This window comes from Nyctereutes procyonoides, unplaced genomic scaffold (assembly GCF_905146905.1).
Source record: "Nyctereutes procyonoides isolate TBG_1078 unplaced genomic scaffold, NYPRO_anot_genome, whole genome shotgun sequence".
Lineage (NCBI taxonomy): Eukaryota > Metazoa > Chordata > Mammalia > Carnivora > Canidae > Nyctereutes > Nyctereutes procyonoides.
Genome location: NW_026575020.1, coordinates 12,080,527 through 12,092,716, shown reverse-complemented (window position 1 = coordinate 12,092,716; position 12,190 = coordinate 12,080,527). Strand labels below are relative to the sequence as shown.

Below are 12,190 nucleotides of genomic sequence, written 5' to 3'. Positions count from 1 at the left end.
AATGTAAAGTTAATAAACAGGCAAGGCTCAACAACATTTATTGTTAAGAGGTATATAAACATATGTGGTAAAATTATCAAGAAAATGGTTAATACTAAATCTAAGAGAGTGGTTACTTCTGAGGGCAGGGGAGGGAAATGAAACTAGAGACAGACACTGGATCTTCAAAGGTGCTGGGAATGTTTTTTTCCTAAGCTGGGGTAAACAAAAGAAACAAAAATAAAAAAGGTGAGTATAGAGATAACATAAGGGAAAGCTTACAGTGAAAAATAAAAACACTGTTACAAAAAGAATCTGTGTCTTAAAAATGAATGTTTGAATCTGAGTCCTGTTAATATCTTGGTCAATGTCTCTTGAAGCAACCTCAAATAATTAAAAAGAAATTTCCTTCTCTTTCTCCACTGGCATGGAGTTTGGGAATTGTTGAGATGCTTGTATCTAGTATTCTTTCTTTGAAAAGGAAACAAAAGATCATTTTTTCAGAGACAGGTTAAGGGCTAAGCTTAGAACCTTGTTACGAGGAATGGCATGAGACCCCATTACGCTAAAAAGAGAAAAACTGAATAATTTTATTGCTAGACGACTTAGGACAAAAATATGTATCAGCTAGGAGCTAGGACAGAGAATTACAAATAACTTATGCTTAAAAAAAAAGAATAATTCCATAAGAACTCTGAATATTACTGAGAAAGTATTTTTAAAGACTATTGATTATCCCTCTAAAAGTACACAGTTTTATAAAATAGTACTTTTGATATTTTGATAATTCCCAATATTTTCAGAATACACTTACATGACATTAAGCATGTATTTCAGAATATAAACACCGGACCAAAAATAATAAATGTATGTAATATTTCTAAGTCTTGCTGCTTTTTCAAGTAATATGATTTTCCCTTGGCCTTGTATATTATCAAGGGGTGACAAGAATATCAGCTTTCCTTTAGAATTGGTTTAAATGGGCAGATGTGAGAAAAGTAAAAGAGCTGACCAAAGAAAATTTCAGATTTTCTTATGTATTTTGCTTTTCTAAAACTGGTTTCATTTCCACTTGGTATAATTAAGGAATTTAACTATTTTATATATATATAAATAAACAAACTATTCAAATTTGCCTTATGTCTTCTTAAAAAGTTGAGTGCATTAGAGATATAAGTACCTATTCTAAGTGAACTCATTAAAAGTTATAAAATATGTATTTCAATATACTTAATTTTCTACCTTGGTGAAATAAAAATGCGTATGTCTATTATAGCTTTTGAAGGCCTTTCAATGAATATAGTATGTAGTATGTTAAAAATAATCACAAAGTGAAAAAAAAACACATAGGAAAAAGCCACATTGATTTCTGAGTAGTATTTGGTATTTTGCTATTGAAATTGAAGCCTATTAAATTCAAACTCAGTTTCTTTTTATTAATTACCTTAGGCCCTGGGCAAAAATTATTTAACATTCATACTTCCTTGAGTGCTCTAATCAAAGAGCAAAACCCATCCCTAGACTCTCCTCCTTTCATCCCCACCAGGCAAATTAGCAAGTTTAGGAACAAAAGGAGAAAACCAATGTAATCAATTATATGTTGAATAGTTCCAGGTCTTAATGCCTGAGCTGTACAATGCTGACCAATGACCCAAATAAATCTGGGGCACATGCTTTTCCACCCCAAAGCTATGTAGATAAAGGGAGGCACAACCTTCACATGACCCCCCCCACCCCATCCCATTGTGACACATCATCCTATCATTGAATAATAGAAGACCAACACTGACCTAGTTTAGAAGTGCAGATGAAAAGGAAATGAAAACAGGATACATGACAACAGCAAGGAAACCATGGTAACTAAAAGAGAGGATGGTTTTGCTTACTTTATTTTGGTCTGAACAATCAGCAAGCTGAGCCTTTAGATCTGTGATCTCAGTCTCTAACAGATGGATCACCTCTTCGTAGTCCATTTCCATCCCATGTGCCTGGCGCTGTGCGGCTTCAGCAAGGTGGATCCGACTTCGCAGGGCTCTGGTTTCTTCCACCACGGCTTTGGCTTCCTGAGGATTTCAAAATTCATGCCGTTGGAAAAAAAAGCCATGTTAAAAAACAGTTTGGTGGTTGAAACAAAACATTTTCCTTCCTCTGGAAGTTATGATTCCCAAACTGAATAGAAGACATGTGCTCCTCACATGTCAATTTAAAACTTATGATTCATGTTATTTTATTATGTAGAACAAATGCTTGATCTTACTTTTCCTCTGTTGATTTCTTGGATAATTTTCAGTATGGAATCCCCAACTTCACACATCTCGCATAACATTTTGGAAATAAGGGAAGTAGAAGGGGGTTGAAAATTGAAGAATAGAATTAAAGAACTGGTTCAAAAGATAGAAAGAGTAGGCTTCTGCAGAACTCAGGTAGGTGGTAGGACTCATGTTCTAGGATGAGAGATTTGCAGGGTTGTGGATTTCCCTGTGGTCCAAGCCCAGGATCCAAAGCTTATTTTTAGACATCATTCTAACTGCTGATTTAAGTCAAAGGTGAAGTTCAGTAGCAAAACGTATAGCTATTTCTCTAGGGTGCAATGTTCACAAATACAGAACATGTATTTATTAAACATGCTATGTCTTAGACGATTCACATGCCTCCTCTCACTTAACCTCCAGAACAACATCAAGAGAAAGGTATTATTAAAAACCATTTTATAAATGATTAAACAGAGGCTCAGAAATGTTCCATATCCTGTCCAAGGACACATAGTAGTGCCAGAGTTTAAATCCAGGTCTGCCAAACTCCAACATTAATGCTCTTTTCACCATTTTTCTCTGCTACTAAATGACAAAACAAACCCAACAAAACAAAACTATATACTAGCTACACTCTCCACTTTAGGAGGAGGATAGGGTAACCAAAACCACTTGCTCTTTCAAAATGTGCTTTGGTGCTAGGTCAACGACAGTCTTCTAAGGACACCAATATGATTTAATATGGCAGTTATTACACTGTAAACAATTTTTTTTCTTTACTTGATAGAGAAATCTCTTTTCTCTGCAATGGAACTTTCTGCTCCAATTGCCATGGCTAATATTCAACTACGGCTATTTTAATTTTCTCAGAGCTATTATAGGATGCTTGCTTTTGTTTGAGTCTAAATGCATTTGAAATGAAGGGAGAGTTAGGAATATGGACATATTATTAAAGATCAACTTTTCATTCATACATTCAATAAATGTTTATGTCAGATTCTGTTTCAGGTACTGAGGACAGAGCACCTAACAAAACAGACAAGAAGTCCTCCCTCAAACCTCTCCCAAATTTACACAATAGCTGGGGGAGATAGACAGTAAATAAGGGATTATCAGCGAAGATCTCACTGAGAAGACATTTAATCAGAGAACTGCAGGAAGCATGGAGCCATAAAGATTTCCCAAGGAAAAAAAAAAAAAAAGAAAAAAAAAAGATTTCCCAAGGAGTTTTTGGGGTAAAGGGAATAGTTTATGCAAAGGTCCGGAGATGGAATTGTTCCTTGCATCTTTAGAGAACAGCAAGGAAGCCAGTGTGGCCTAAATGAAGAGTGGTAAGGGACAGGAAAAGGGAGTAGAAAGACACAAGGAGTGAGGGCAGGGATGGGGCTGGAGTGGAGTGGCAGATCTTAAAAGGCTTTGTAGGCCATCATAAAACTTTGGTTTTACTCAGGGTGAGATGGGAAGTTATTGGAAGGTCTGGAGAAGAGAAATGATTGTGATCTGACTTAAATTATAAGTGGATTACTTTTGCTCTTGGGTTGAGAGTAAACTGCAGGGGGTGGGCAAGGGTGGAGCAGGGAGGACAGGCATAAAGTAACTGTGGCATGAACAAGACTGACAGTGTTGGAGATGGTATAAAGTGTAAAACTGTAAAATTTAGATTCTAAATGTAGTTTGGAAGGACAGCTAATGGAAGACTTCATTATTGTTAACATTTACTTAGCAGCTAGTGCATCTAGATCATCATATTATTCGCTAAAAAATACAAAGGGGATAAAAAATACCTTTCCTTTCCTGGCTCAGTTCAGGGCATGAAGTATGTCTTAGATAAGTGGAAGAACAGAGTAGGGCATGATAGACAAAAAGGACAATGTGAACAAAGGAAGAGAGACAAGGAATGTGGTACGTTTGAGAAATGGCACTAGATCAATTTTTGACTGGAGTAGATGCTTCCTGGGAGAACAATGGATAAAAAAAGGTCGAAGAGAGACAGGAAAAGAGCCAGGGATTGGCAGAAATGGCATGACAGGCAAAAGGGCTTATAGCAGGTAAATCATCAAGCCTTTTGAGCAGAAATTGATTTGAGAACAGAGTGCTTTAGAAAGCTAAATCTGGCAGCAGGGTTCAGGATGGAGATGTGGCCAATCAGCTGCCTAATATACCTCTGGTTCAAAGAACTTGATTTCAGTCACAGGAACAAAAGGTATAGCATGGGGAATAGAGTCAATGGTATCACAACAGTGTTGCATGTGACAGATAGGAATGACACAACAGTTGTTGAATCACTATGTTGCACACCTGAAACTAAGGTAACATTGCACATCAACTATACTCAAATAAAAACAAGAAACCCAAAGAACTTGATTTCCTTATTTTTAAAACTTGTGGTCTTATCATTAAAGGGTACTGTGAGAAAGAAAGGTCTGGGGAAATAAAAGAATATTTATTAAGCCATATTGATTGGTTCAGGCCAGGTGACCATGTCATCAGTGTCACTGCTTGATCAACTTCACATCAGACTGCCACTGTACATACAGGATGTAAATGCTGGCACTACTTTAAATGTTTAACACGGACCAGCTCAGTTACTCCACACTCTGTGAGGTCTATTATTATACTCAGTTAATAGGTAGAAAACTGAAGAGAAGAAAGGTCAAGTAACTTGCTCAGAATCACAGACCCAAAAAGTGGCTGGGCTAGGATTTGAACCCAGGCAGTATAGTCACAAAGTCCATGCTCTTAGCTACAACACCATACTGTCTCTCCAACTACATAAAATGATTAAAAAAAAAAATCACTCATGGATGGCAATATCATCAGTGTCCAAACCCCCATGAGCTTAGGATGTGGCCATATGATATACTAAAATATCTTTGAGGCTGATGCACCGTTCCTCATTTTCCATTCACTCAAGCTAGAAGAAAAATACATTGCTTCTGAAGAGAAAGAGGAGGGCAGAGAATTCACGATAGCTGCAATGAATAATAACTAATTTGATGATTTGTCTCCTTCACACTCACTTCATGCAGCTTTTATTCCTCTATAAAAACAGCACTTTTATTTTTGTTCAAAGAATGCTGGTTAATTAAATGAAGAATCTGGATGGAATTTACATAGCTATGATAGTTCACTGACGGTAATACAGTGTGAAATGCGGCTGGGTAGTAAAAGATGCTGAGGTTTTGATGCTGAATAAATTCAAGCTATTTCTTTTGTCAATATATAACAGTCAGGTTGGTAAATGTGACCCCTTAGCAAAGTTCTAGCCCAATTCCCACTGAATGGCTGCTTAAAAGATTAGTGCACTGAAATGATGACTTTTAGAGGAAGCAGTAAAAAAAGAGACAGCAGCAGTGTGCTGTATTTAGCAATGCAGGATCACATAAATCCATTTTTTTTCCTTTTCCTCCCGGGTTGTCTTCTAATAAATAACTGTAAAGCCTCCCATGTCAGTAACAATTGAGCCAGAATTTTCTGAGTACCTCACCATGAGCCTGAAATCCCGTTGGGGGTAAATGCTGCCAGTATTTCAGTAATTCAGTTCACTGAATTACTTTGTATTCAGTAGAGATGAATTCAGTTTAGAAAGTTAGAAAAGAGAAACCAAGATGTAATAGCAATCAGAAAAAAATCAACAGAAGCATTCTGCTTTTTAATACCGAGCAGTATGAGCACAGAGCCTGGAAAGGAATCTTGAAATCTCTGAATTGGCCTTTTTTTTTTTTTTTTTTTGATGACACTGAGGAAATACCTGTGACTTGTACTGCCCCATTGTAAAAATGAGGATTTTTTTTCACCTTACAATTTCACAATGAATTTTGGGAAAGATGAGACCAAATTCTCCTTTGACAAAGGAGTCAGAGGGTGTCATAAACTCATACAAAGGGCAGTACAAGCTCAGACAAAAGACAATGTGCTATGTGTTTTTCCACACCCAGCACTTCTTTCCCACAAGGAACATGATATAGAAGAAAAGACATGAATGTTAGAATGAGCTACAGCTAGGTCAGATTCTTTAATCTGTGACTTTTTTTTCCTGGCTGTGTAATTCTCTAATTCTCTACCAAACTCAGTGTGTTCAGTTGTATAATGGGAAATAACAATGCCTACTTTATAACATCAAAACAACTCTCATAGGAAGGTTAAAGAAATAATTACAGTTCTTGGAACAGTTCCCTCTTTATTGCTTCTGAAAGATATACATAATCTCCCATGCAATTAGAGAGCTAGACTAGACAATTTATTAAGGGCTTTCCCGAGGCAATCAATTAGTAATATCAGTTACTGAACTTTAGAGAAGTTGTTTGGGAACATAATAATATAATGTGCACAGGTCTTTTTAATGTTAGCGACAATTATATAAAACCTTTCCTTCACTAGTTACAAGTTGTAAGGGCTCCCTAAAGTAGAAGGAAAAAACATTAACAGCAGTTGCACATTTTAATTAGGCTAGCACATTCATATCAGTAAACTTTGAAATTCTGTAATTTTTAAGCTAATCAGTAAATCTCCCAAAATGTCAATGGCCGACAGGAGAAAAAAAGAGACTGCAAAGAGATATATGTCATGGTGTAATATAACTTTTGCTACCAAACCCGAAAGAATACTTCTCTTATCAGCTTCCAACATTCACTCATTGGAGAACTCTTGTTGGTCTCAGTCCCACTACAGCTTGTGAAAAAGATTAAGGGTTATTGCAGGAAGAAGGCTGTTGAAGGAAAAGTGTTTAAAAAAGCAAGTTATATATAGGTTCCTTAACTTGTATATCAGATTTATTAAAACATGTAAACTATTTCTCTCAAAGCGGGATCTCAAAGTAATTTGCAGGTATTACGAATGAATCTACAACTTGTTCTGTAAGCATGGATGCACTTAGGGGAGATAATGAATTCACATAACTTTCCACGTGTCTCTGATATGTGCTTTCTCCTTTCTCTTTCCGTATTCCTCCTCCATGCATATGTCCAGCCCAGCACCCCACCTTCATACCTAACCAGTTATTAAGCACTGTGAAATCTTCATTCATGATGCATTTACAGCCATTCCTTAATCTGAATTCTTGCCACTATATTACTGATTCATGTTTTCATCACCTCGTTAGGTACTACGAGAATCACATAAATGATCACCTTGCCTACTGTGTTCTTCACTCTCATGTATTCTGCATACTTCTGAAGGATCAATTTTCCTAAAATACTGCTCAGGTAACAAATCTAAGATAACCTTAGGTAGTATGATAAAACACATTCTCAATCTTCATACTTCAAGGCTCTCTACTACTTGTTCCAAATCTATCTTTCCAGCTTTAGCACTCTCTTACATGATTACTATATCCAAGTATATTACTTATCAAATTTCCCTACATTGATAATTGTTCCTTCCACTATGTATACATTTTCCCTCTTTTTCCATCATTCAGTTCTTGGCTATCATTCAAAATCTACTTTAGATTTTACCTTCTCTGGGAAGTCAGACTACTTCAGCTTACATTGATTTGATTTTTCCTTCCTTTTATCTTTTATAATATTTGTTATTTGTAATTAATCATATGGTACTTAGTATCTCCTACTGCTATCTCGAACTGTCATTAAAATATTAAGTATTTCACTGCCTAACTTTCCAAAGCCAAAGAGTCTTGACTGAGAGTAAAACTCTAATATGAACAAGTGCTCCACTTACCATAAATGAGATATAGCTGAGTTGACTGTAAAAATGACAACTTTGTTTTGCATATATAGTAACTGCCTTAGAGAATTTTATCAGGTAAGAAGCTTTCTTAGAAAAGTTCTTCATAAGACGTTTCAATTTTATGGGACTATTAGTAGAACCATATTTCATTTAAATAATTACAACAACCATAAACCATGCTATGAAAATGATTTAATGAAAAGCAAATCATTTCATTATATTCTCTTTATATATAAATTTTTATAAAGCAAATGAGATTATATCAAAACTGCGTGGGATGGAGGACAGTTATACTTCATTGTGTTTGACAATTGTATTTCTTGATTTTTCACTACATAGATTTAAAAGTTATGCACACTAGTTTATATTTCCCTAAAAAGTACATTTTTCAACATGAGCTAATATAACATATGCTCTCAAGGACTATATAATCGTGATGGTCCTTTCCCACCCCACCCATATCCCTTCTTCCACAAATTCTGTGGTGATACTTCTTTGTAAAGTGTGTAAAATGATAGACATTTGTAAATCCAAGAAACAAATATTTTCTTTAGTTTGTCTGAAAAAGCAAAATCCTCATTTTGCAAAGGAAGATATGGTTAAGCTTTCTGGAAGAAAAGCAGGTCAATCAAATTATAATTAGCTCTAATTAACCCTCCCAAGAGCTGTCAGCTTTTCTACCTGCACCTGCCTCATTCTCCAAAAGGTGCAAAATTGAGCTCTGACTCTGAACATCAAAGAAAACCAAAGAAACAATCTTCAATCTCTGTCTATAAACAGAAGTCTCTAATCAAAGACAGACACACTGGTACAGCTATCTGATAAATTTTACCATGTAACTTGTTCACAATATAAATATTAATAAATTAAAATCCAGTTAAATGGGACGCCTGGGTGGCTGAGCTGTTAAGTGTCTGCCTTTGGCTCAGGCCGTGATCCTGGAGACCCGGGATCGAGTCCCACATCGGGCTCCCTGCATGGAGCCTGCTTCTCCCTTGCCTGTGTCTCTGCCTCTCTCTCTCTTTCTATCTCTCTCTCTGAGTCTCTCATAAATGAATAAATAAAATCTTAGAAAAAGAAATCCAGTTAAATGTATTTAACCCTAAACTTGCATTTTACTGGTTTAGTAGAGGTTGACATAAAAGAAAAACTATTTTCTTACTTCTTCAATTCTGATTACAAATGTACTGAAGGAAACATTTATAGTATCAGAAATTTCCTTTCCTGAAGAGAATGTAAACTCTGCTCACTGAAACTTGCTACAACTCAAAGGCTACTTTTTAGTAGCTATTAAACATTTAGAATTTATCTGAAGTTTGGGGTTTAAGAGAGATGGCTTCAAAACAAATATATTCCTTCCAATTTATGTTTTAGAGTTTTAATTCAATTGGAATCACAATTTTACTAAATTGTGTTTTGTTTTGTAGGAACTTGACCAAGAGTTCTAAGTTGTAAGCTAGATAGTAAGATAATAATATTCTTAAATTCATTTGGAAGAAAAAGAAATCAGAACTGGTATGCAAATTTTGAAAAACAACAGTAACAAGAAAGAAAAAAACAGGGTGAGATATGGCTCAAAGATTTAAGGCATAAATAAAGCTACACAATAGTTGGTATTGGCCAAAGAAGAGTTATATAAAACTCTCATTCACCCAATAAATATTTATTGACAAAGCAATTGAAAGATCAGAAAGCCCCAAACAGACCCTAGATTATATAATAGTTTAATCTATGGTAATAAAGATACCACAACACATTGCGTAGTTGCCACAAATTATTTGGGAAAACAAAAGTAGAAAGTGTAGTCCCTCATCTCATTCCATATACCAAACAAAATAATTTCAAAGATGGGTTAAGAGACTGTCTTTCTTCCAGTGGATCGTCTTTCCTCCTTTATCGTATATTAGTTGAGCATAAAGTTCAGGGTCCACTTCTGGGTTCTCTGTTCTGTTCCATTGATCTATATGTCTGGGAAAATTGGACATCCACATGCAGAAGAATGAAACTGGACCACTCTCTTGCACCACACACAAAGATAAACTCAAAATAGATGAAAGATCTAAATGTGAGACAAGATTCCATCAAAATCCCAGAGGAGAACTCAGGCAACACCCTTTTTGAACTTGGCCACAGTAACTGGAGAAGGACAAACAGTGTATGTTCTCATTCATTTGGGGAATATGAATAATAGTGAAAGGGAATATAAGGGAAGGGAGAAGAAATGTGTGAGAAATATCAGAAAGGGAGACAGAACATAAAGACTTCTAACTCTGGGAAATGAACTAGGGGTGGTGGAGGGGGAGGAGGGTGGGGGGTGGGGGTGAATGGGTGACGGGCACTGAGGGGTACACTTGATGGGATGAGCACTGGGTGTTATTCTGTATGTTGGTAAATTGAACACCAATAAAAATTAATTTATAAAATAAAAAAAAAACAAAGATGGGTTAAATAAAGACAGAATGGGGGCAGGGGAGTGGAAAATTAGGTTATGTGTACCTGAAATCTGGCAAGGAATGCACTTTTAGAAATTACTAAAAGGAGAAAGCACAAAGAAAAAGATTTGACAACACAAAAACACCTGTATTAAAAAGTCTTTGAGAAAATTAGAAAGGCAATTTGTATATAGGGGAACATATTTACAAAATATTTGGTAGAAAGAGGGTTAATAACTACAATGTCAGGAGATCTTATAAAATGATATAGGAAAGAGGGAAAACAGTTTTTAAGAATATGGAAGCCAAGTAGCAAAAAGAATGGGAGGGGATACAGATAACATGAAGGGCATATGGTCAGGAGTAGCAGAATGTCACCAGCAATCAGATCAGGGAATCAGCTACCTTCAATATTAAAGAATTGTGATGGAATTCACAATTTGATTTGAAACTCCCGGTCACAGACAATCCTTGGTATCTAACATGGATATCAATAAATCAAAGTACAGTATTTTCAAAAAGGGTGATTTATTTATGTAGGGTTAAGGTATGACTAGAGAAGTCTTGGTTTTAATTCTGAAATAATTTGTGAATAAATCACTTAACACAATGTCAGGAGTCCCACACTGAAGTAAGAGTACTGAAAGTGTTTCTCACATAGTAAAATAAACTGCCAAGATAAGAGTTTTATAGTGTCAACCGCCTTATCACTACTTCCTCCATGGGTAAAATTTACTAGTTTGTCAGCAAATTAATATATATTGCTCTCACATCAAGAAACATAAAATGTTTGCCATTTACACAGATGTTTAAAACACACCCTGAAAGGTGCTCTCTTAGCAACTACTGAAATATTAGAAAGTTGTACTTTTTTAAGTTAAATAAGAAAAATTAAAGGGAGTACTGCCTATTTTGGTAGACAAACATGCCTCTGACAACTTACCAGCTAGAAGGCACCTATTCTGCAATGCTTTCTAGGAAGTAATGGTTTTGCTCTATTTTACTGTCTTCTCACTGGATTAAGAATTCCTCATAAAGAGTACATTTAACTTTCCCAGTGCATCCATAGAAAAGAGCATTTAATAAATGTTTCTTAAATTCTTTTGCCAAGTCTCCTTTGTAAGGCTTACAAGGCATGTGTGAAACAATTGATGACAGAGTGCTGAACTGGTCCCTGAACAGCCAGAAAATAAGTGGCTCACAGCAGGGAACCCAGAACCCCAATATCAGTTCTATCTAAGCCAAACAACTACAGAAAATACTGTCATCAAATGAACTGGAAGGTTTCTATGAAGATTAAGATCACTTCCCTTCCAAATTCCTCTAACTTTGAAAATTCTGTGATTCTAATTGATCTGCATTCAAATGGGTTCTGTACTATCAACAGGATAAAATTTATCTCAGATTTTCTTAAAATGGTAAGACCTTTTCTACATAAAAAGAAAACTATTTGGGAATGGGGATTCTGAAACAGACATCTTTGTTTGCCAATGCTTGATCAAAATGCCACATTCACGTCCAGTGAATCACTGGATACGGCTGGTGTCTGGGCAAACGGGGATGCCAACCGGGCTGTTCTTGTGTTCCTTTTCCAAGCAAGCTGTCTTAAACTTAGGCAGTTTCTTGGGCAAAGTCTAATATTGGAAAGTACATGGGTCATATTTTGATTCACAAAAAAGGGAATTAATGTTGGAAAATAAATTTGACCAAGTTTTTTTTTTTTTTGACCAAGTTTTTTTTAAGTAAGTTTCTCTACTCAGATTACTATCATTTTAAGAGCTTTATAATTCCTTTTCTTAAAAAGGCTTAGGTTTTGGCTTATAAAAAATTATTTAAAGA

At 35.7% G+C, this 12,190-nt stretch overlaps 1 protein-coding gene across 7 annotated transcripts in view; it reads right to left on the bottom strand.

Annotated features, from left to right (window-relative positions):
* STXBP4 (syntaxin binding protein 4) overlaps positions 1–12,190 on the bottom strand; it is a 185,764-nt gene that overhangs the window by 96,323 nt on the left and 77,251 nt on the right. For all 7 annotated transcript variants that reach the window (XR_008665698.1, XR_008665699.1, XM_055335437.1 and 4 more), the window contains one exon: positions 1,866–2,042. Coding sequence is in view for 5 of the 7 variants with exons in the window: in XM_055335437.1 (XP_055191412.1) it covers positions 1,866–2,042 (177 nt within the window). In the remaining 2 variants the exon portion in view is untranslated. The remainder of the gene's footprint in view (positions 1–1,865; positions 2,043–12,190) is intronic.